This window comes from Canis aureus, chromosome 12, assembly GCF_053574225.1.
Source record: "Canis aureus isolate CA01 chromosome 12, VMU_Caureus_v.1.0, whole genome shotgun sequence".
Taxonomy (NCBI): Eukaryota; Metazoa; Chordata; class Mammalia; order Carnivora; family Canidae; genus Canis; species Canis aureus.
In genome coordinates this window covers 57705807-57730979 of record NC_135622.1, presented here as the reverse complement: position 1 = coordinate 57730979, position 25173 = coordinate 57705807, and the positions used below count along the sequence as shown (strand labels likewise).

The window sequence follows — 25173 nt, the reverse complement described above, 5'->3', positions numbered from 1 at the left end:
CCCCCCAGGAAGTCTCCCTCACATGCAGGACCCACCCCCCCTTCATGTGGTTGTTGGGGATGTGCCCTCTGCCTCGCCCTGCCATCTCTCGTGTGACCTGTTCACCTTTGTGAAAGTCCCCCCCCCTCGGGTTGGGACACGAGCCTCAGGCAGGGCCTCTGCCTCGGGATAGTGGAGCGGGGAGGCCGCTGCTTTCACCAGGTCCATCTGCTTCCACCCGCCCCGTGGGGGCTGGGAATGGCAGAGAATCGGCTGTGTCGCGTGGACATCGCGGGCAGGCACACCTCGGCCCACACCATAGTTTCGGTTCCAGACCGCAGCAATAAAGCGAGTCGATGTATGCCCGGTTTCCCAGCACGTGTGTGCTATACTGTTTTTTTTTTTTTTTTTTATTGGTGTTCAATTTACTAACATACAGAATAACCCCCAGTGCCCGTCGGGGCGAGTGTCCCCAGGACAGGAGAGCCCCGTCCCGGAGACGCAGGAGCTGCACCGACCTTCCCCGGGCGGAAAGAGCCTCTGGGGAGTTGGAGCAGGACCCAGAAGGGCGAGGATGCCCTCGGGCTCCCGGGGACACTAACAGACACCTGCTCGCCCAGGAGAGTGCGCCGAGCTCCTTAAGGGCTGCAGCGCGCACGGCGGGACCCAGCGGGACCCGGAGCAGCTCGGAGGGGTTCGGGCGGCGGCTCCACGGAGGGGGCTGCACGGCCCCGGGAGCAGCTCGGAGGGGCTCGGGCAGAGGAAGAGGCTCCGTGCGAGGGGGCTGCGCGGTTCCAGGAGCACGAATCCACCAGTGCTATACTGTTAAGTGTGAAATAGCATCACGTCTAAAAAAACAACATAGGTGCCTTATTTTAAAAATATTCTGTTGTGGGCAGCCTGGGTGGCTCAGTGGTTGAGCGCCGCCTTCAGCCCAGGGCGTGACCCTGGAGACCCGGGATCGAGTCCCACTCGGGCTCCCTGCACGGAGCCTGCTTCTCCCTCTGCCTGTGTCTCTGCTTCTGTGTGTGTGTGTGTGTATCTCATGAATAAATAAATAAAATCTTTAAAAAAAAACAAAACAAAACTCCGTGGCTAAAAGAGGCTGATCACCATCCGAGCTTCCAGCGAGTCGTAATCGCTGATCAGAGATCACTGCCACAAATATGATCGTAATGAAGCAGTTTGAAATCTTGCAAGAATTACCAAAATGTGACACAGAGACACGAGGTGAACAAATGCTCTTGGGAAATGCCACCGATAGACTTAATTGATGCCGGGTTGCCACAAACCTTCAGCGTGTGAAAAATGGGTTATCCAGGAGGTGCAAGAAAGCAAAGCACAACCGAGGTATACCTGTACAGGTATCCCAGCTGAGGCTCGGGGGTTGGCACAGGTACACTGGGTTGGGGTTGGCAGGGATGCTCCTGGCCAGGTCAGGTCTTGCGGAGGCTAGGAGCCAGATGTCAGGATGCTGGAGCAGACACAGGGGCCCAGATGGGGTAGAGGAGTGCTGGGGGGAGAGAGACACTGAACTCAACAAAATATAGAGGAAAAAAATCAAGTAGGACAGGAGGATAAAGAATACGTGTTGGGGTTTGGGCTTGGACATGGTCCGAGGGAAGTCCTCAGCGGGAAGCGTGTTGGAAAAGACCTGAGGATTGTAAGGGAGCAGTTTGATATCTGGGGAACAGCCGGTGCAAAGGGCCTGTGGCAGAAATGCACCCAAGTCATTAAGGAGCAGCGAGATTAGCGTCGCATTGTGGGGATGGGCAAGTGCAGGATAGGAGTCGGGCCAGGCAGGTGGGAGCAGGTGTAGGTCAGACACGAGGGGCCGGACACTTGCAGTACTGACCCAATGAGGAATCGGGGTGATAAGCAGCATCTCAGTGCTTCCAACATGGGGCCAGAGAATGGACCTCCTCGTCCTTTACATAGTGACCCCCTCCTCAAAAATTTCATAATTGTTGCCCGCAGAGATCTATGTAGCCACAATTCTGCTGGAAGATGTTCTGGGACCAGGGGCACGGAGCTTTGGGGTCCTGCAGAGCTGGACAGGAAAGCATGATGCCGTGTTAGCCTCTCCTCTGGGCGCTGGGCTTGCAGCCCATTGAAGTGTCGCTGGCGTGCAGGTCCCGGGTGGGTCTCAGAGAGCCGTCCTCAGGCCCTTGTGAGGCGGCCCGCAAAGCAGAAAGGGCTACGGTTCTGAGGCAGGACATTGGAAGGGGGAAATCCTTCCTGTGTTGTAAGGGGAGGGTTATTTTTATAGTGACTTGCGATGACTTTGCAATATAGCTTCCTGTGGGCGTCCCCTTCGGGCCTCAGCCACAGGGGCGGATCCTGCACGGCAGGCCTTGTGGGCAGATGCCTGCACAGTGTGCACCTGTGTGCGCGCGTGCACACACACACACACACACACACACTGTGGGCATGCATGACTTGGCTTGACATTCTCAGCCGCTGGGGAATTGGTGGAGGGACTGCCAGCACCGGGCAAGGGAATCACTGCCCCTCAGCACCCCGGGGCGGAGGTTTCTGTGTTGTGTTGGGAAGATGAAAGGTGGAAATAAAAAGAAGGGTGTCTTAGCTTCCAAGTCCGCCCTTGCTCGGCAACGAAAGAGCAGGACACATCGAACAAATGAATGAATGATTGAAGACCCCAAGATCTCGTTGCTTCCTGGCTCCCTCCAGGCTGGCAGTCCGCGTCCACGCAGGCCCTCCCGCTCCATGATGCAGGCCTCTCAGGCCCTCCTGCACTGATCTTCTCACTTCCCAAAGCCCAGATTGCCAGGTCAACCCGGATTGCATGTTTTCTGTGCTGTGGACCCCTTGACTATATTCTTGGACCCGTCAGGCCGTATGTGCACATTTGTAGCTGAGAAGTCTGGGAACATAGTCAGCAAAGGTTTGCTCTGGCGCCTGCGCCTGGGATCTCCGGGGGGTCTCTGGGAGACTGGCTCTTTCCCTGAAGTTCTAGACTCTCTGGGTCGGAAAGTCTCGGATGGGAAATCCGGAGACCTAGAGTCCCAGGAAGATGGGCTCCATGGGGCCAGCCCTGCTGAGGTGCTGGGGGTCCTCAGCGCCCCCTCCCTTGGCTCCCTCGCTCCCTGACTTCCTTCTTCTTACCAAGGGCCACGCACTGGGGCCACCCTGGGTACCAGGCGCTGTGCTCACTGGCTACAGGCGTATTCCCAGCCGCGCTCTGCGTGAGTGCACCTCAGCTCCGCGTCCTTGGGGAAGGGCTCAGGAAAGGACATGGGCCTCCACCTGAAAGCCAGAATCTGGGGTCCCTCCTGGAGCCCTGCCCCTCCTTCCACCCAGGCCCAGAGCTCCCACAGCCAAGAAAGAACTCGTGCCTTGCCTCCCCGGTAGACCGTAAGCTGCCTACGAGCACCCTGTCCTGGTACTCGCAGCACCTGGCACCGCGTCTCTCACTCGCTCCTGGCTCTCTCTGCACAATCTCTGGCTTCTGATGTTGGGATTTAAAGAGGAAGAATGGCAAAGGGCCGCTTTTATGAGCCGCACGCGCTCCTGATTCTAAACACTGCCCCCGTCACGGCAGGCCAAGGCTGGGTCAGGAAGGGTGGCTGGCCCGTCACCGTTCGAGCGCCTTCGTGTTTTAGCCGGGCTGATGCCATTTATGTAGAGAAGGACCTACCGTTTTTGTTTCTTCCCAAAGACATTAAACATTAATCAAATAGCATATGATATGCTTCACTGGAAGTTTCCTTCCAAGTTTAAAAAAAAAAAAATGAAAAAAATTTCTGGATTAGTGAGCTGAGCCATAAGTAAGCGGCACCAAACCGGCCTTTGGCGGCGGCTGGCCCCCCGGGAGCTCTGCTGCGGGCAGCACCCCCTTGGGTGGACTTTCCTGCGGACAGAGCCACTTGTCGGCGCCCACAGAGCCCCCGGGGCCCACATGTGTCTTGAAAACGTGGAAATCTAACATCTATGATGACATTTCTTAACGACAGTTTCTATCCGAGATGTCTTAGAAGGTGGCGAGAGCTCCTTCATTTGGGGCACGTGAATTCAAAATTTGGGAGCCGTTCGTTTGGGGCCCATGAAAAGTGAATTCTGGTGTCACTCAAGCGGGAACCTGGCAGGAATTAGCTTTCCAACATCTACTAGGGAGGGAGCTAAGCCGATGGATCTGCCAACCAAGATCCTGGGGAGAAGGACATACATTCCAGCCAAGCGAGTGGACTTGCCAGGTCCTATAGAAGCTTCCACGGGGCTCAAACGTGCCTCGGGGCCATGTAGTCCAAAGTCATCATCCACAGACGAAGAAAGCAGTGCTTCGAGGCACAGGGCCTCCCCGGCCTCTGATCTGAGGTTGGGAATGACAGCTGTGCTCATAGCAACTAACTTCTCTCCTTGCTACACGTGCCCACTCATCTACCTCGCAGAGCTGTCGGGTCCAGCCCTTGCCCGTTACCTGAGGAAGAACTCAGAGACACTTTTTTGGTGTTTTTTGACTCGAACATGACAAATGTGAGCTACCCTTTGACTAATTAGTCTGAATTCCTAGGATTTGATGGTATTTTTTCTTCTGTCCCCTAGCTGCCCCTCTTCCCCATTCCCTACATTTGTTCATCTAACCATTTGTCCCATACTGTCCTATACCGTTCAGTACCGTTACATGCTGGGCCAGTCGTTGCTCATGAAGGTGCCCAAGAGGTAACAGCCCCAGGCCTGGGAGGTAGGGCCCAGGTGCTTGCTGGTGGTTCTCCCTGCACCCCCAGGATAAAGTCGCAAGGCTGGCCCTGCCCAGCTCTCGGCCACGTGCCCTGAGCCAGCCTTTCTCCAGCCGCAACGTGCTATTTCACGCTCTCACCCACACCTCTTCGAACACTGTGGGCTCCTCCTCGGACGCCGCCTTCAACCCTTCCCCATTGGGAGAATGTCTCCCCAGATGGCAGCTCCAAGGCCTGTCCCCCACCTGCCGCGGCATATGCTCCGGCCTGCTCTTCATGTTGGGCCCACAGCGGCTCCCTTTTTACAGCCTCAGGTCCTGGTGCGTAACGATTCTGTGCAAGTTCAGCGAGGGTCAGATGGCCATGGAGTGAATGAGTGAATGGTGAACGTGGCCCATCCTATTTTCTTTTCTTTTTAATTGTGTTTTTTAAAATTTTTATGTATTTATTTATTTGAGAGAGAGAGATACCGAGAGAGCACAGGCTTGGGGAGGGACAGAGGGAGAGGGAGAAGCAGAGTCCCCACTGGGCAGGGAGCCCCACACGGGGCTCGATCCCAGGACCCCAGGATCATGACCTGAGCCAAAGGCAGACACATAACCGACTGAGCCACCCAGGTGCCCCTACTATTTTCTCTAAGCTAAGAACATTCCCAGGAGTGAAATCCCACTGATTGTTGGAAAGGCCCTCGTCCTGGCAACAGCCTCCACCCGTGCCCACCCAGGCCTGGGTTCTCTTCCACTGGGAGCCAGTGAACAGACTGAGGCATTTGGACAGTCAGTAGTGGGGTACCACACCCAGTATGGACGGAGGGGGGGCGCATGTTGTGTGTGCTGTGTGCATTCATGATTATATATATGCGGGGTGTGTGTTGTGTGTATGTGTATATGTGTGTGTGGTGTATGTGCTGTGTGGCGTGGTGTGGTATGTGGTGTGGTTCGCGTGGTGTGCATGCATCAAAGATATGATCAGTGTGTGGGGGGGTGCCTGCGGTATGGCAGGGTGTGGTGTGTGCGTGTGTGTGTGTGGTATCTGGTGAGGGGCGTGTGCTGTGTGCGACCTGTGTGTGCACACCCCGTCCTCACAGATCGGAGCAGCTCAGCCTTCTCGGAATGCTGGGTTTTGCTCTGGGCGAGTTCCAGACCCGTGCCTCAGTATCTGCAAAGCTCCCTGACCCTCAGGACATTTGTCTTGTGAGGAAACAGGCCCCTCCGTGTACCTGCTTAAACGGGCCCAAACCACGGAGAAGCCACAGACTCCCCAGGAGACGTCTTGCCCTTAGAGAAGGGCCCATCCGCTCCCTGAGGGGCTCCCCCTGCCTCTCTCTCCCCCGGGGTGGGGTGGTTCACAGGGCCCCGAGGCCAGCTAGGGCAGAGAGCCCACCGGTCCTCAGGCGGCTTTGCCAGACTTGCACCTCGGGCAGCACGAGCTGGTTGGAGGCTCTGCTGTGCCATCAGAGGACGTCCCCTTCTTCTGTCCTTTCCCCTCACTTTCTCTGAAGAACAGGAATTAGATTTCACTGACCCTCACCCGCACTGGATGTGTCTGTGCCTCTGGGATCCCAGGTTTTCATGCTTGGTGCTGGTCATGCGGGCAAGAAGTGTCTGCGAGAAATGCAGGCGACCCACGAGCTCCAAGCTCTGGCCAGCCTCAGCCTCAGCCTCAGCCTCCAACTTCAGCCTCAGCCTCCAGCCTCAGCCTCACCCTCAGCCTCAGCCTCAGCCTCCAGCCTCAGTCTCAGCCTCAGCCTCAGCCTCTAGCCTCAGTCTCAGCCTCCAGCCTCAGTCTCAGCCTCAGCCTCAGCCTCCAGCCTGGCTCTTCTCAGTACTGCAATTAAACTCATTAAGTGCCTCACACATTTCTTGTTTCCTAAAAGCTGTGACGTAACCTCCAGATATTTGTGTGATGCTTTAAATTGGTCAGTCCCTTTACGCCCATCGTTTCCCTTTATCCTCACGGCTACATGGTGACACCAGCAGGCATGGGCTGTTCTTCCCATTTACAGTTCAGGAAACTGAGGCCCAGAGAAGTTAGGAGACAGCCAAGACTGTAAGGCCAGTTAGGGGAGCCTGGGAAGGGTTGGCTGTGCTCTTTGCACCTGCTGCCCTGTGTGGCCCCTTATGTGCAGCTGCCACCCGAGCAGGCATTCTGGTCCCATGACAGAAGAGCAAGCAGACGCTTGATCTGAGGTCCCTGAGGCTGGGAACCCCCGCACCCCAGGGTCTGGCCCAGTGCACCCTCTGCCCCCAAAGAGCTGCACCCCTGGCCAAGGTGTGTAAGCGCAGCCTACTAGGGTGCGTTTCCCTCCTGCAGGGGTGGAAGGACTGGGGTTCACATCCTGGCCGGGAGTGTCAGCGTAGAATCGCAGACTCGCTCTGCCACAGGCCACATGGGTCTGTCGCACGCAGGCTTGGTCACTGCTGGAGACCTTCTGCAGCTGGACACGAGGAACCTGGGGGATGTGTGGGGGCTGGTGTCTCAAATCCCCACGCGTGAGAAGCTCAGCTGAGCAGGGTGGGGACCCCTCCACCAGCTCTGTGCCCCCAGGCCTGGCTGAAGCGGGGTCAGATCTATGGAGGGGATGGTCAGGGGGCTTCTGAAATCTCAGACCAGCTGGGGCCTTCAGCCTGCTAGGGCAGCTTCCGTTGAAAGAGCAGTTAGCCCTGCTGGGCTCCGATCCCTGTAAGGGGCATTTTGGGGGGTTCGCTCGATCGTGTGGACGATCGAATAGTCATAGTCTCTGAGTCCTCGGCTGCTTGTCTCATCCTGAGCGCCTCATGGGGCTTGGGTATTCACTGGGGATGGTGAGGGGCGCTGCAAGCCTTGCCTGCCGGCGCTCTCCCGGCTCCCCCCCCACACACACACCCTGTCCTCAGGGCTGCCCTGTTCTACAGTCCTGCTCACCAAGCACGTCGCTGTGTGGCCTCGGCTGGGCTCTCTCCCGGCCTCCGCGCCCTGGCACACGCTGTTCCCTTCGTCCGCCCACCTGGAGAGCCCCTGGAGGCCTGGCTCAGACCTTGCCTATCAGACCTCCCAGCCGATGCTTGGGGACAGGCTGGCTCTGATCCCGCCCTGCACTCCGGGTCCCCCCTAAGTCAGCCTCATTGCACACGTTGCCCCCAGGGCTCATGGAGGGTAGGGGGCCAGAGGGGCTTCGGGCACTGAGAAGGGTCTTTGTTGTTCATCCAGGTGATCCCACACCTGGCACAGAAGGGAGATTCAGAGACTTCACTCCCACCCCAGCCTGGCAGTGGGGCTCTGCCCCCGGGAGCCTCAAACTCTGGATCTCACATACGGATGGTCGTATGTGGTGGTTTGGGTGTTAAGAAAAATCCCATGGTCTTGTTTTGGATCCTGCCTAGAGTTCTTTTCCTGTTGTGTTAACAGATTCTACAAGGAGAAGATCATTCTCCTGAGCATTTCCTCTTCCTCTCTCCTCCTCCTTTTCTCCCCAGAGGCTCATTTATGTCTATTCCACTAACCTATCTTCCTCCACTGGGCAAGCAGCTCGAAGAGCTCCTTCCCTGGAGACTCAAGTAGCAGTGATGTTGTTCTGGGTGAAAGATCCCAGCTGGAGGGGGCGGAGAGGACCCTGGCCAGGCCACGTAGCTGGGGGCGTGTTCATGGGGCCAGGAGGAGATGGCACCGGTTTGGTGAATGGACGCCCGGGTCTGACCTGCCCCAGGCAGGCCCTCTCCTCTGCTATGGCTGCTCTCGTGCCAGTAAATGGAGCTTTTCTTTCTTTTCTTTTCTTTTTTTTAAGATTTTATTTATTCATTAATGAGAGAGAGAAAGAGAGAGAGGCAGAGACACAGGCAGAAGGAGAAGCAGGCTCCATGCAGGAGTCCCGATGTGGGACTCAATCCCGGGTCTCTAGGATCACACCCCGGGCCGAAGGCGGTACAAAGCCGGTGCAAAGCCGCTGAGCCACCCGGGCTGCCCTAAATGGAGCTTTTCAAAATACCCAAGTCTGAATTACAGAACATTCCTTCTTGGAGCTTCAAAGCTGAGCAAGAGAGCGCTTTGCCATCCTGAGCCATGATGTTCCTTCCTGTATCCCTAATACTGGAGAAGTCACAAAATGTTAGAGCAAGAGGGTCCTGGAAGAAACGCATTCACTCATTCATCCACTCGTCCATCCAGGCCCAGTGCTAGGCCCCTGGAGCAGACAACCATTGCTTCAGATATATTAACCGAGCACTCATTGTGTGCCAGGCCTCGTTCTGGGCAATGTGGGGATACAGTGGTGAACAAAAGGAGGCAGGGTCAATAATTGTGTCGGTACAGTGCCAGGTAGTAGGAAATGCTATGACCAGGGGGCAGGGGGAGGGACTAGGGTGTGAGGGCTGATGCTATTTGAGATGAGTTCCTTGGATGAGGCAACCCCCAAGAGGATTCCAATAAAGATATAAACGTTGAGGGAATGTACCTTGAGACCAGGCAGAGGGAACAGCAGATGCAAAGGCCCTGAGGCTAGAACATGCTGTGGCATGAATGAGGCATTCTCTTTCCTCAATAAGCTGAGGCTTATTGAGGAAAGAGAGGGGGGAGAAAACACAAGTAAAAAATGTTACAAAAGTTGAGATCATGATAGAAATAGGTAAAAAAAAAAAAAAAAAAAAGTGGCATTAGATGCGGAGGAGAGCAATTGCTGGGGGCTGGGATGTACATCCTGAATAGATTGCATGTGAATTGGGCTTTGGTGGTTGAGTAGAAGTTTGCTGGACAGCTGAGGCGAGCAGCCGTATGGATGAGCCTGTGTTTTCAGAGGCACGAGGTGTATGGGGAGAGGCACGCACAGTTCCTCTTCCTGTTGTATTAGCTTCTGCGAGGGAAAGAACATTCTCTTGGGGGTTTTCTCTCCTTTTCTCCACCTTTTCCTTTCACCCAGGCTCATGTAGAGCATTTCAACCTCTGCTAAGTAGGAAGGAAGGGTCTAGGCGGGAAGGGGAGTTCTAGGTCTTGGCCAGCTTCCTCCCCTCCCTCCCTCCTTCTCTCCCTCCCTTCTTTTATGTATTATTTTTTTAAGCTTTGGGGAGCCCTGAGGATTTAAGCTGCTGGGATGGGTACAGAAGTCAAGAGGGTTTTCAGTTAGATTTCTCAACCAGAGGTCACTGGCCTGGAGCCCATCTGGCTGATAAAACTGGATGCAGCAGGTATTCAGGAAGCCGCCTGAAAACAGGCTCCTGGAAGTCAGTGGGCTGAATTTGGATCTGGGCGCACCCTATAACTGTCACTGACCTCCTGCCTCTTGGCGCAGATCTTGCTCGGGGTGGCGGGGGGTGGGGGGCTTCAGCTGTCCTCCCTCAGGGGACACTTTTTGCCACTCCTGACCGTCCACCGTACACCTTAGGGACCTGCACCATCATTGCAGCCGGCCTCCAGGAAAGTTCTTGAAGCTGCTGAAAATAGAAACTGGGAAATTGGGAAATGCAAATGCCGTGATCCTTCATTCATGGGCACCTCCCCCCGCAGGGCTGCCGTTAGCCAGGAGGGCCTGAAAACAGAGTGCTAATGAGCTTCCAGAGTCCGTGTTGGTGGCCCCAGATCCAGTGTCCCAAGGATCTACCCAGGGCTGAGCAGTCAGTAGAAATAGAGTACGGGCCACATTCATATGTAATTTTAACTTTTCTAGTAGCCACAAGAAGAAAGTTAAAAAAAAAAAAAAGAGAGAGAGAGAGAGAGAGAGATTAATGTTACCCACATGATCCACTTCCCTCACGATATCTCAAACGGTGTCACTTATCATTCCCCATGTAAGCAGGATAGGAAAATTACCATGAGATATTTTACATTATTTTTATGTACTAAGCTGTCGAAAGCCAGCATGTATTTTTACTCGTAGGGCACATACATGAAGTCAGACGGGCCACATTTTACGAGCTCCATGGCCACGTGGGGCTGGTGATTATGTATTGGACAAATCTGGTTTATGGACAGAGAAACTGAGGCACCTGTGGGGTGGAGGAGGCGTGGCGGGGCTGGGAAGCCTGGTATCTGCGCCCCTAGTGTCCGCCCCAAGCACGCGGCTCCCTCTGGGGGGGCCCTGGCCTCGTCCCAGACCCCATGGCATGGGACTGGCCCCTCCTCAAAGCAGCTGCACTAGAAGCCAAGGCCGCATGCCGCTTGCCTCTCACCCACTTACTTGCAGAAAATTCTCAGCATTTGCCCATTTGTTAATGGGTCACCAGGAGAAAGAACCGTGGGTCTTGTGACGCATGAGGAACAGCCCCAAAGGCCTGTTTCCCTCTTGTCCTTCCAGCCTCTACTCTGCTGTCCTACCCCGGGCAGGATAAGTGCTCGTCTCAGGAGAGCCCTCTGGTTCCCTGAAGGTCAGATTCCCCAGGGATGCGCCTCCAGCCTCATCCTGAGCTTTGGCCTTTATCTAAGGACTTGGTTCCTTCCATCTTTTCCATCACTTTCACTCCAAGTGTTTGGAAGTCGGCTTGGCCTGGTGAGCTCTGGAGATCGAACCTGATGGAAGCATTTTAAAGCAATGGATGAAATGTCGACCCACGCCAGCAGCCGGTGTGGAGCGGTGATTAATGACACATTCAAGTATTGGGTTCCCAGGAGCCTCACCGAGTGGTTGGGAGAATTACGCCATTAAACAAGCTTTAATTTGCAGGCAATACCTACTTCGGGTTAAATATTTTCATAAGGCTCCCCAGCTACACGTCCGCACTTTTTTTCCTTCTTTACAATTTAGCACATTAAGAACAAATAACCGAGTAACCAAGAGCCAGAGAGGTGGATGGATGTAAGCGCTACATTAACTCTCTCCCCATTCTTTCATTACTGGGAATTAAAATGTTATCTTTGACATGCTCAGAAGGCTGTTGCCTGTCTCATCCAAGCCCTGCGTGGTCACGAGGCTTTTCAAGCCAAGTGAGAGGTGGCTCTGATCCTGAATTGATCGCCCTTCCTGGCACGCCCCATTCTTCACTCCATCCATCAGTGGAGATGAAAGCAAGATTTTCTGGTCTACAGATGAAGGATGAGCCCTGACCACCAGGGCTGGGGGTGGGGGGTGCATTTCTGCTGAGAAACGGGGTGGTTGCTTTGTTTTTGCAGAAAGGCTGGCTTTTTATCATCCATCTTCCCAGCCAGCCAGTCGTCAATAACGGCTCCTTGACTTAATTAGTAAAGATAGGGGTCACCGTGCATGTAGCGTCCCACCATCCTGGGTCCCTGCGAGGCTGCGTGCTTTGGGCCGAGAGCCTCCAGGAGAGAGATAAAATGAGGCTCTTTGTATTAACTATTTCATCTGAGTCTTTGGTAAGCACATGTGAGCTGGCTCAGTTAGGGACTGGCAGTGTACATGGGGCTTTATTTCATATTCATGGGCTCCGCTTCATGATGGGGTAGATACCAGCTGGGAGCACCATAGTGGCCTCATCACTGCGCACTGACCTGGGCAATGAAGGGGGCCACAGGGAAGGTCACAGACCAGCATGTGTCCCCCCTGGAAACCTCACTTGTCACTAAGACAAGATAACTTGTCTCTAAGATGGAGATAATGTTGCACCCTCCTACCCTGGCCAAGCATGGCCCCCACCTTCCCAGTGCCTGGAACCTGCCTAGAGGTGGCCTTTGAGGGTTGACCTCCATGGCTTTTTGGTTTGGGTTTTGGGCTTGTTGTTGTTGTTTTGGTAGGCTCCGTTCCCAGCGTGGAGCCCACTGTGGGGCTTGAGCTCACAACCTTGTGATCAAGACCTGAGATGAGGTCAAGAGTTGGACTTTTAGCCGACTGAGCCACCCAGCTGCCTCAACCTCCAGTGCCTTTTAAAGTCCTCCTTGGGACAGCCCGGGTGGCTCAGCAGTTTGGCGCCGCCTTTAGTCCAGGGGGTGATCCTGGAGACCCGGGATCGAGTCCCACATCGGGCTCCCTGCATGGAGCCTGCTTCTCCCTCTGCCTGTGTCTCTGCCTCTCTCTCTCTCTCTGTCTCTCATGAGTAAATAAATAAAATCTTAAAAAAATAAAAATAAAAAAAATAAAGTCCTTGTTGTTCAGCTTTGATTCCTCATGCTGTCTTCCTAGGCAAACTACCTACACACCCCACGGGAATGAGGAATCACTCATTCCTCCCTGGAGCACCCCCCACCATGAGTCACTGTTTTGTGCCCCATTCATAGGCACCTGTGTCATAAGCAGCCCAGAGCACTGAGAACCAGGAGGTGCGTCCCTGGGCATTCAGATGACCCAGTGGGACTAGAGTAGACTGCACACCCACTATGCACCCAGCCTGGCGCCAGGCCCTGAGAACATGCTGAGGGCAAGGATGGCTTGCACTCCTGGGCTTGGGCTTTGCAGGAGCAGACCACTGGCAGGGGGACACATGTGGGCAAGCATTCCCATGGTTAAATGACTCAGGACACGGTACAGGACGTGGTGAGGCACACAGATTTGCACACCACATGTTTCCAAGTTTCTTCCAGGGAACGCTGTACCACCGTCCTGGACTCCTTTGACGTCATCACCTCTTGTATGAGATGCTCCCCCACCTCAAATGCAGATGCAGGAATCTTAGCCTGGGGCCTCCAGACCCAGGGATCTTAGGCTATCAGCCCAGGAAGGAACACAGGAGGCGACATTCTCAGTCTCGTGTATCACCTTCCAGGGACACACCACGTGGAAAGGAGTTGGGAAAGTGTGAAGCAGCTTCCCGGGCACACCCTCTGCCTGCTGTGACCTTCTAGCTTCAGGTTGACCTCGCTTGTCCCTCTTCCCAACCTGGTACTTTCCTTTCCATAAACATTTGCCATCTTGGGCAGAGGAGGCGTGAGGAGTTTGGCATTTCTATGGAATCTGGAAGAACCTAGGACACAGATATCAGTAGTTCTGAGGCTACTGATACATCATTCTGAGCTGTGATTTGGTCGCAGTCAGGTGAGTGGATTCTAAGGGGACCGGTCCTGAACTTCACAGAAGGCCGCTTGTCTCCATGGTGAAAAGGGCAGGACGCTAACCAGGCAAAGGATGTGCCGTTAAGGATCCAAGGCGGCCTGTTGGCGAGCACGCTGGCCTCCCCTGGACCGGCCTCCCCATGGGCCAGACAGACCTGGGCGGGGTGCTGGCCTGGCCTCCAGAGCCCCCGGGGCTGTTTCTTCTTCGCTGCTGAGGATGAACTGATCTATGTGGCATGTCTGACAAGAGGCCGAAGTGTCCCCCAGTCCACAGACCTTCTGGCTGTCCCTGCTGCTGGCGGGTCACATCGGGGCCTTGGGAACCTCCTCGGAGCCTGGCCGCCTGGCCCTGTCGTGACAAAGTAACGCAGCCCTGGCAGCTTCCAAAACAGGAATTGGTTTTTTCACTATTCCAAAGGCCAGAAATCTGAGATCAAGGTGTCGGCAGGTCTGGTTCCTTCGGAGGCCTCTCCTTGGCTCGCAGACGGCCGTCGTCTTGCTGTGACTTCACGGGGCCCTTCCCTCTGTGTCTGTGTCCCAGGCCACCAGTCAGGTTGGATGAGGACCCACCCCCATGACTTCGTTTTACCTCAGTTACCTCTTAAAGGCCCCTTCTCCACATCCAGCCACATTCCGAGGTGAATTTGGGGGGCCCGGTTCAGTGCAGAGCAGAGGAGAGGCAGCCCGCCCTGCTCACGCCGGTCCCCTCTGGCCGTGTGCCAGCAGCAGATGCGCCCCCTTGGAGGACACGGGGCCACACGCTGCTGTGCGCCTGGCTCTGGCGCCCTCGAAGCCTTGGATAGGAGGTCCAACGGGAGGCCTCAGGCCAGCTGTTCGTGTGCCCCCCGCCCCCCTAGATGCTGACTAGCACCCATCCACAGTGTTCGGGAGCAGTGTGGAAAATATGCAGCTTTGAGAACAACTGAACTGATTAAAGGATTGGAAGCACAGGCAACACTGGCCTGGAAGCGTGCAATGTTTTCAGGGTGTCCCAGGTCACATCCGGGAGCCCCGGGGCGGGTGCTGCTCGGGGCTCTGCAGACCATCACCCACCTGATTGCTCTGCAGACACAGAGACGTGGGGCTGCCCGCAAGAAGCCACACAGCAAGTCGCCCCGTGTAGGGGGGTCTCAGGCCCTAGTTTGACAGTCCGGACTGTTGTTCAAAAGTCCTAGGTGGCAGGACTCAGAGGAGGCCGGGAGGCTGTTGAAACAGAAGCGACAGGAGCAGGGGTGCAATTAGCAGGTTGATAAAGGGATCGTGGACTCTGAGGTTCCCCTGCTGTGTAGACGTGTGTGCGTGAGAACATGCCCCTGAGAGGCTGGCGTGGGCACAGGTGTCTCAGTGATGGGCCCAGCCTCCAGGAGCGGGTCTCGGGGTCTCGCCCAAAGCTGCCTGAATCTGGGTGGCACCTTGGAGTGTGGGTAGAGAGCCTGTGGATGGACAGATGGACGGGCAGAGGAGGATGGCACCTGGCCTCACGCCCCAGCAGCACCCAGCTGGCTTCCTCCGGTGCCCTCGGCTCCGGTCCTCGGGTTCGGCGGGCAAGGGGCTTCGGCTGTGGGCTGAGAGGCACCTGACCCAGCGAAGCCATGCACCTCCCTGCTGGCTGCTGTCGTACTTGGCTGCCCCGATGATGCCACAGACCTGGCGGCTTAAACGGCAGGAATGTTTTCCCTCGAAGCACCAGAGGCTGGAAGTGAGGAACGAAGGTGTGGGCAGGGTCCTTGAGGGCTGCGGGGAAGCATCTGTTCTAGCTCCTGAAGGCCCCTGGCCTTCCTTGGCTTGTACCTGGCTGTGTGTCTCTTCTCCCTGTCTCTTCGCATGTCTTCCTTCTGTGCGTGTCCAAATGTCCTCTTTCGATAAGGACACCCCAATAACCTCATCCTAATTTGATCATCTGCAGCCTCCATTTACAACTAATGTCCCGTTCACAGGTATTAGGGGTTAAACCTCAACATCTTTTTTTTTGTTTTTTTGGTTGTGGGGGCCACAGTTCAACCATAAGCTGACTGTGCCTGAGGAGACACACCTCCACACGGGGTCGTCCTGGACACCCTGCACTGCAGGGTCCTGGGACACATGGCCCTGTCCACCCAGAGGGGCTCTCTGGGCACAGAGCCATCCTGGAGTGCCGTCATCAGGTCCTCCATGGTGACACCTGGAAGGACCCGGGAGCTCATCTGGGTGGGCCCCTAAGAGCGATTGCAGAAAATGCAGGAGCTCCAACCTGGCCTAGAACTTTTCTTCCAATAGGACAGAGATCTTACCGCATCTTGGTGGTTTCAGCTCAGGTCATGATCTCAGGATCCTGAGATTGAGGCGACATTGAGTTTGGTGCTCAGTGGGGAGTCTGCTTGAGAGTCTCTCTCCCCAGCCCTCTGTCTCTCCCCCACCCCTGCTCGTGCACCCATGCGCTCACTCTCTCTCAAATAAATAAATAAAATCTTAAAAAAAAGTAAAGCCATAAAGATAAGTACAAACAGGGGTATGTATTATAAAGTTAATAAAACCCAGGAGGGGCCAATGGAGGAAGCGCCAGGGACAATAGACGAACCGCATCTGTTCCCTTTCCTAATGGGGGTGCGGCGGGGGAGAGCTTATAAGTAACAGAAGCGGTTCAAAGTGGACACCTCTGGGACGGGGGCAGGAGACACTTTACATTTATTGTCTGTTCTATACACTTGAAAAATGATGACTGTCCTGTGTTACTGTCGGAGCCGGAACGTGAAATGAGGCGGTGAAGTGAGATCCGCGTTAGCGTCTAGAGGTGCTGCCTCTCCAGGGTCAGTCCTCTGTCCAGCGGTGTGGGAAGCTGCTGTGGGGGGGCAGGTTCTGCGCTCCCAGGGGCACCTGGCCTTCCACTGCCAACATGCGAGACATCCTGGGCTGCCTGGTGCTAATTCTAGAGCCACCCCTCGGCCCTGGGGAGTCTCTCCGAGGCAAAATAGGAGGCTCCTTAAACGGTTCTGGACACCTGTTCTGGACACCGGTTCTGGACACCGGTTCTAAAAACAGAATGTGGTGCCTAAGAAAGGATTGTTCAGAACCCAGGGCTCTGGGGGTGCCCTCAGCTCAGCAGGCGCTGTGCCCGGAGCTGATGAGGCTCAGGAGAGTGAGGATTGGATCCTCCAATCTTGTACAGCCCCAGATAAAGCCCTCATTCCACCGATTTTAAGTTGCCCCCCCCCCACATCTTGCCCCGGTGCCGCACGATGGGCCCCTCTCCCTGCAGGGCGGCCCGGGCCGGCTGAGATACCCCGCGCACGGCTGGGGCGCTCTGGGCCCGGGTGCGGGACACCCAGGGCCCACCGCTCGGCCCCCCGCTGACGCCCCCCCCCCCCGTCCCGCAGGTGTAGCCGGCCGCCGCCATGGGCAAGCAGAACAGCAAGCTGCGGCCCGAGGTGCTGCAGGACCTGCGTGAGAACACGGAGTTCACGGACCACGAGCTGCAGGAGTGGTACAAGGGCTTCCTCAAGGACTGCCCCACCGGCCACCTGACCGTGGACGAGTTCAAGAAGATCTACGCCAACTTCTTCCCCTACGGCGACGCCTCCAAGTTCGCCGAGCACGTCTTCCGCACGTTCGACACCAACGGGGATGGCACCATCGACTTCCGGGAGTTCATCATCGCGCTGAGCGTCACGTCCCGGGGCAAGCTGGAGCAGAAGCTCAAGTGGGCCTTCAGCATGTACGACCTGGACGGCAACGGCTACATCAGCCGCAGCGAGATGCTGGAGATCGTGCAGGTAGGGCCCCGGGAGGGCTGGCGGCCTGGGGTCCCCCCACCCCGTCCCCTGGGTCCCCCCGCCCCCACCCTAGTCTTGAACCTTCACTGCCACATGGGCTCACTCCCCGCCCGGTGCCACCTGCTGCGCCTCATGCAGGTTTTTTTTTTTAAGATTTTATTTTTATTTATTTATTCATGAGAGACAGAGAGAGAGGCAGAGACACAGGCAGAGGGAGAAGCAGGCTCCATGCAGGGAGCCCGACGTGGGACTCGATCCCGGATCTCTAGGATCAGGCCCCGGGCTGAAGGAGGCACTGAACCACTGAGCCACTTGGGCCCAGGTTTTCTTATTTTTAAAGATTTTATTTACCTGTTAGAGAGCACCTGAGCAGGGCTGGGGAGAGGGAGAAGTACACACACCCCCGGCCCCAGCTGAGCAGAGAGCTTGATGTGGGGCTCCATCCCAGGACCCCGGGGTCATGACCTGAGCCAAAGGCAAATGCTTAACCAACTGAGCCACCCAGGGGTCCCCTCCCCATGTACCTTTGAAAGTGACCACCAGTCACCTGACCAGGAAGGTCCTTGCCATTGGAATGATGAGAGCCAGTGTTTCTGGATCAGGCCTGGCCTAAGGGCTTTGATCTGTCTTCTTCACACCCCTGGGGTGGGGGGCGGTCCCTCTCTGCATTTCACAAAGTCTGAGGCTCAGAGAGGTGCTGGAAAAAATTTTCAGCTAGAGCTGAAAATTATAACGGCAAGGTCCTTCGATACTTGCAGAAGGCACCTACTAGACCTTCTCGAATCCCCGTGTTTGAGAATGCAACACTCAGCTTGTCACGTCCCCAGGAACGTGCCCTTGTGAAGGAAGCCTGACACGCTAGCGCCCCAGAATAAGCTCTGACACTGGAGGAGCACCTCTTTGTGAGACCTTTTGTCCTCACCTTCACACCTGTCAGCAGCTCTGGTGGGTGAGGCTGTTCTTCGGAGAGAAACCAAGTTTTGTTCACTCCATCGGGTGCCTAGGCATGTGTTAGAGTGGAGGACCCCAGAGCTGCTGCCCTGGTGTCCCCCTTGCGCCCCCACTCCTGGAGTACATTCTCTACACGTAAGGGACTTAGCTCAGGGCTAAGTCTTGAGCAAAGAGCGTCAAACCCGTGAACTAAACCAGCCTCCGCTGGCCTGAACAGTGACCAACCCGTTGCCCTAATAGGTGGTTTTCATGCAGAATAAATCAACACAGGTTTGGGGAACTCTGCGGTTCAATGGTCACTTTGGTTCTTAGCTATAAGGGGATAGAAGTAAGAAATCTTTCTCCCTAGAACCCTAGCCTGCCCAGCAAACGGGCATGCCTGTCTGGCTGAGCAGACCGGCCTGGGCAAAACCGAACACACAAGTGGGATTGTTCAAAACAGCACGTACGGGGTGGGGCCGGGCACCATGCCTGTCCAAATAGGATCTGGCTGCTAGGCCCCGAAAGCCTGAGACCCTTCCGCTGGCCCCTTGCATGGCGCCTCAGCCTGCTGGCTGGGACACCCACCTCCTATACCTTTCTCAGCGTGGACTGTGTTTTAAGTACTTGAGAAGCCCACCAAGACCTTGGAGGAGCTTGGTGCTGCCCCTGGCTCTGCACTTGGGCATGCTGCATGGCCCGGTCCCAGAGGGATGTCCTGCCCCAGGGAGATGCACCTGGGTGCCACCAGGCCTGGAGACGCATGCTGCCTGTGCTTGAGGTGCTCTAAACAGGTTTTCCATCCTTCTGGAGACACCTGGTCACCCTGCTGCCTGGCCTTTCTGGGGCTCGTGATGTGGTTCTCCCTATGGGTCTCAGGGGTGAAATCTTTCTTGTTTTAAACGGAGGTACAACTCTGTGTACACCTGGGTGGCTCAGTGGTCGAGTGTCTGCCTTCAGCCCAGGGCGTGATCCTGGGGTCCTGGGGTCGAGTCCCGTATCGGGCTCCCCGCAGGGAGCCTGCTTCTCCCTCTGCCTGTGTCTCTGCCTTTCTCTGTGTCTCTGAGGAATAAATTAAATAAAATCTTTAAAAGGAGGTATAACAGTCAGAGTAAAATGCTCACAGCTAAGTGTGGAGTGGGTCATGTGCATATACGCCTGTATGACCGCCACCCTCGTGAGTTACAGACGTTCCCAGCCCCTCCCCACCAAAGGCTCCCTCAGGAACCTCCCTCTGCACTATCCCCTCCCACCTCCCCGCCCCCCCCGCCCCAGACAGCCCCCAGTCTCAGGGCCGTCACTGTGGTGGTGTTTTCCTTGCTCTCAAATTTCACATAAATGGGTCTGGCTTCCTTTGCCCAGCAGGCCATCTGTGATAGTCACCATGGAACATTCTAGAAATGTTCCTCTAGAAAGCTGAGGAAGGGTCCTGAAGGCCTCTCGCATCCCCATCTCTTTGTGCCTTGCTGTGGGCTGGGCAGAAGCTCACCCCTGCCCCATCGGCCCAGGAACATTCCAGAATCTTAGAGCACATGCTTCTGTGTGTCTCTTTGCAGGCTATATACAAAATGGTGTCCTCCGTGATGAAAATGCCCGAGGACGAGTCCACTCCGGAGAAACGAACGGACAAGATCTTCAGACAGATGGACACCAACAATGACGGTAAGGAGGGGCGGGGGCGGGCAGCCCGGGTGGCTCAGCGGTTTGGCGCCGCCTTCAGCCCAGGATGTGATCCTGGAGACCCAGGATCGAGTCCCGTGTCGGGCTCCCTGCATGGAGCCTGCTTCTCCCTCTGCCTGTGTCTCTGCCTCTCTTTCTCTCTGTGTCTCTCATGAATAAATAAATAAAATCTTAAAAAAAAAATAAAGTTTTAAAAAAAAAAAAAAGGAGGAGCAGGGGCCGCTGAGAGCCGCAGTGTGTTGGGGACCCTTCCCTCCCCGTCAGCACTTCCCAGGCCTCCCCCGGTCACCCCTGGCCTTGCGCAGCCAGGGCAGCTGGACGGCGGGAAGAGCTGGGATTCAGGGTCAGGGAGGGAGACACGGGCCTGCATCCTGGCTCTGTCCTCAAGCCATGGTCTGTCCACCCTGAGCCGGAGTGTCCCCGCTTCTAAAACGGGGGAGACTGTCACATATATCAGATCATTATATGCTCATGAAAATGATTTCTGTGTATCCCAGCAAGCTTTCCTGAGTTAATTAACTACTACTAAATTGGCTACGTTCTCTGGAAGTGGAGAAGCTGTTAAGAAGTTGCTAAGAGGGATCCCTGGGTGGCGCAGCGGTTCAGCGCCTGCCTTTGGCCCAGGGCGCGATCCTGGAGACCCGGGATCGAATCCCACATCAGGCTCCCGGTGCATGGAGCCTGCTTCTCCCTCTGCCTGTGTCTCTGCCTCTCTCTCTCTCTCTCTCTCTGTGACTATCATAAATAAATAAAAATTAAAAAAAAAAAAAAAAAAAAAAAAAAGTTGCTAAGAAAATTTAAAGAAAGATTGAGTAAAATGGAATTCATACCCCTTATAGGAAGGAAACAGGTCACTTCTTGATCCTCTCTATTAAAGAAAGGAGTTGAAAAGTTTTATTTTCAGTCTTTGGCTTGATATTTAGGGAGTGTTGTGTATATCATTGCATATATTGACTTTTTGTTCTTTGAAAGGGGCATCCCTGAAAACCAAAGGCTTTGTTGATCTAATAAATAACTTTCTGCAGGAAACTGACGCACCGTACGGGTGTGTCTCTGTCTCAGGGGAGGGAGGCAGGGGTCCCGGGGCACCTGGGCCCTGTTCAGGTCAGGGGGGTGGTGAAGGATCAAAGGTCGGATGGTGGGACCCTTGCTGTCATCCTGAGACTGCAGGCTCCCCGCTGGCCCCCGGGGGCTCTGCTGGGACACAGTGGCCTTCAGCAGTTGTGCCAGGACCCCCGGGGCCGCGCTGCCGCAGAACCGGCAGGTGCAGCACAGGCCGCGGTGGCCGCTGCTGGCGCAGGGATCACATGCCCCCATTTCTCCCTCTGCCGTAGCGGGGAGCTTCCGTGGGACCTGGGTAAGGGCAGGTGGCCGCGACACGACACAGCGGGTCCGTGCCTCGTGGGGCTCTGTCAAGTGCAGTCCCGGAGACAGGTCTGATTTGCTTTCAAACAGTAAAGAAGGGGGACATTTAGAGAAGAAAAGGAAATGCCCCCCGGCTGGTGCTGGAGATGCAAAGTAAGCTAATGCAGGAGGAAGTGCTCTGTAAACTCTCAAGTGCTTTCAGCAAACAGCCCAAGGACCGAGCCAGCCCGGGGATGGGTTCACTGTGTGACCACAGGCGACAGAAAGTACGCCGGACGCGGCACATGGCTTCACAAACGTGCTCACGTGTAAAACAAGACAGCCTTGTGCCCGGCATCGCTCTTGGGCGGATTTAAAACCTGTCCCCCCCTCCAGGGTAGCAAGGCACGGGCCCAGGTGCCCACAGGCCTGCCCCGAGCCTTGGCTCTCCTGAGCCTTGCTTTGCTCCTCTGTGAAAGGGGGTGACAAAGCCAGGCTCATGCGGTTGTGAGGATGCAGTGAGGTGCTGCCCAGAAAGTGTGAGCCCAGGGCCCTGGGCACTGCTCTCCGGCCCCCCCTTCCCCGGCCCGCTCCCCCGCCTGAGACCGCCCGCCCGCCCCTCCGAGAGCCAGCTGGGCCTGCACCTTCCCAGCTCCTTGTGAACCTGAGTCTGACGTAGTGAGTCGGGGCACCTGTGTGGGCCCCAGTGTCCGTCTGTCCCGCAGCTTGGGGACGGAAGGGAGACTCAATGGAGAGACAAGGGTGAAGGCAGGGGTGCGGGTGGGGCCCTGTGCTTTGTCTCACCTTCCCTGCCTCCCCCAGGGGTCGGGGCACCTGGCAGGTGTTCTCCAGCACAACCCTCTCCTGTTCACACCCGTCCTGGCCGTACCCGTGAGCTGAGACCAGCGAGCGCCGGGAACACCCTGACAGCCGCCGAACAGCCCCAGACCGTGCTCAGGAACCCCCAGAGCCGTTCGGGGCCCCCCTCGGTCCCTCACCCGCCCCTGCTGTCTGCCAGGAGGCGGGGGCTGTGCTTTCAGGAGCTCCTCGCCCTGAGTGGTCAGAGGGTGGGGGAGTAAATGTCCCCACCAACCATAGGAAAGCAGCAAAGCCCAATAGCCCCCCCTGCCCCCCAGCCGTGTAAGTAAGCAGAGGGTCCTGGAGAATTTCCCCGTTGAAGGGGGTGCTTCCCAGCCCATCCTTCAGCCTGGGTGTTGTTTCATCTCCCCTGGAGCCAGCCTGCCGGCCCCCTGCTGCTCGCCCCCCAACCTAGGAGGAGGGGGTGTACCTCTCGGGCAGTGGGCTGCTGGGAGGTCTCTGCCTGGGAGCCTGGATCCCCCTTCCAGATCCTGGATCCCTCACCTGGCTCCCTGGCAGCGGCTCGCTGAGTGCGTCCTCCGGGCCAGGTCGGGGCTGAAGATCCTGAGACGGGAGAGGGTGGTAGCTGGCCCCGGGGCGGCGTGGTGGGGGCCACGAGCTCCTTATTCCCTTTACTGCTGTCCTGTGGGATCCACGTCAGCACAGCTCACAGCCCCCAGAACAGAGCCAGCTTCAAGCCTAGGTCCTTCCCCGTGTGTGTCCTGGGAGAGGGGCCACCGAGGGGGACACCCATGTGTCCCCAGCATCGGCTCCTCCGGAACGCGCTTCAGTTTTAAAACCCGCTTTCCTGCTCTTGGTTCCAGCAGTCACGGGGTCGGTGGTGCAGGAAGGAGAGCAGGGAGGGAGCCCCAGCTGGACCCATAGCGCGCCAGCCTGCCCTAGTCCCTCACCCCAAAGGGCGATAGTACGCAGCACAGAGCGATCCTGCCCGCGAGCAGCCAGGGCCTGCTGCCTCCAGGGGAGACCAGGCGCTGGGCAGTGAGGGAGGGGGACCCCAGCTGTCCCCCCGCACCGCCCCCCCTTGAGCCATGGTCCCCTCAGCTGAATCAGTTATGGATGAGACACAGGCCTCTCATGTTCTTTCCGGGCAAGCCACGGCTTTCTTTTTCTTTTCAAGATTTTATTTATTTATTCATGAGAAACAGAGAGAGGCAAAGACACAGCAGAGGGAGAAGCAGGCTCCCTGCAGGGAGCCCAATGCAGGACTCGATCCCGGAACCCCGGGATCATGCCCTGAGCTGAAGGCAGACGCTCAACCTCTGAGCCCTCCAGGCTCCCCAAGCCACAGCTCTCTTGAGTAAAGCCTGGGGTGGCTTCTAACAGGATCGAAATTGTCCCACAAGCCACAGCCCCGGTCCAGCTAGGTGGGGTGTCCTTTAAGCCATCCAGTGCTTTGCTGTGAGCCGTGGGAGCCAAAAGGGATTTTCCAGAAACGCGTGCCAAGTGAGTGGAGGCTCACTGCCGTCCAGCTCCCGGAAGGTGCGACACTTAGACCAGACGGGGCGCCCCCGCCACGGGAGCAGCGTCCCTGACCTCGGGAAGCGAGAAGACCCCCGAGCACCAGCTCACCCCATCTCTCCTCTCTCCCCTGCCACAGGCAAGCTGTCCCTGGAAGAGTTCATTAAAGGTGCCAAGAGCGACCCGTCCATCGTCCGGTTGTTGCAGTGCGACCCCAGCAGCGCCAGTCAGTTCTGAGGGGCCGGGCGTCCGGACAGTGGCGGAGAAACACAGGCTTGTCTCGCCGTTTCAGCTTTGCTTGCAGAAGTGGATGCCTCCTCCACCATTCCTGCTCTCCGGCCGGGCCCGGGCGACACGGCACCTGCCCTGGCCTGGTGGCTGCGCCTCCCTCCTCCCCACTCGGGCCTCCTCCTGCCCCCCTGCCCCCCCCAGGGCGCCCCCCGGGGATGTGTTTACACGCAGGGCTCACAGATCTGGCTCCTGGGGCACCTCTCCTCCCCGGGAGCCCAGATGCCGCTGGGGACACTGATGGGACTTCCTAAGATCGAGACAAGGCCAGCTATTCTGTTTTGTGATCTCGCAGGTGACCGTGGGAAAGGTGGGGACAAGGATGGAGCGAGAGCAGACGGGCAAGCCCTCCCCGTGCATGGCTCCACCTCGCTCGTCCGTTTCCTCTGACCAAAGCTGCTTGCACGTACATATACTGTGGCCTCCTTTCTTCTCATGTGTAAATTATGCCTCTGGTGAAGTGAGATGTGCCCGTGTAGGTCCCGTATTTCATGCCTCCGTTGCCCGTGAAAGCGTGGTTCCCTCGTGGCCTGTGATCGCCCCCGAGCCTGGTTATGTTGTGGTATTTATGCGCTCTCAATCTGCCCGTTTCCAAGGAAATGCATGCGTGCCCAGTGCCGTGGAGACCGTCCCGTCCACGTAGTGAGCGCAGGCATCTGTGTAGGGTCTGTCCTCCCTGTTGATTGGTCTGGCATTTCCCGTATTAAAAATGATCAAATAAACGGAATTCTCTGAGTTTTGTGTTGGCCCGTGAGAGCCCCCGTTGCCGTCCGTGGTGCTCAGGACTCTGGGGTCAAGGTAGATGCAGCGGGTCGGGTTGCCGTTGGTAAACTCCGCTCCTCTCTCGTGTCCCTGTAGCTCTCCCTCTGTCTGTAAATCTCGGGCAGCCTGTTCTCCAGGATCCGCCCCATTCATGCCAAGAAATATTTGTGGAAATAACAGATGACCGTCCCTGGCAGGTTGGACAGTCAGGCTTCTGCGTGCCTCCCTCCCCAACTGTCCCACCCTGTGCCCATGTCATCAGCAAGGTCACAGGACAGCACATGCCCTCTGAGGACAGAGCGGGCACCAGGGGCTTCAGCGCGGGCCGGGAGGGAGACCTGGTGACTGGAAGGACACCTCTGGTCCCAGCAGCAGAAAACCTAGCAGGAGGTGCTTCCATCACAGGAATGTTTGATTCCTACGTCGAGAGGTCCAAAGGCAGCGCTCTGTAGGCTTGGCCAGTTCAGCAGCTGGCGAGAGCATCCCCGGGGCTCCCAGGT

At 56.5% G+C, this 25173-nt stretch overlaps 1 protein-coding gene across 3 annotated transcripts in view; it reads left to right on the top strand.

Annotated features, from left to right (window-relative positions):
* HPCAL1 (hippocalcin like 1) overlaps window positions 1-24633 on the top strand; it is a 113183-nt gene extending 88550 nt beyond the window's left edge. For all 3 annotated transcript variants that reach the window (XM_077844142.1, XM_077844141.1, XM_077844143.1), the window contains exons 3-5: window positions 16937-17332; window positions 19819-19924; window positions 23763-24633. In XM_077844142.1, the coding sequence (XP_077700268.1) occupies window positions 16955-17332; window positions 19819-19924; window positions 23763-23860 (582 nt within the window). In that variant the 5' untranslated portion in view covers window positions 16937-16954 and the 3' untranslated portion in view covers window positions 23861-24633. The remainder of the gene's footprint in view (window positions 1-16936; window positions 17333-19818; window positions 19925-23762) is intronic.
* The last annotated feature ends 540 nt before the right edge of the window (window positions 24634-25173 follow it).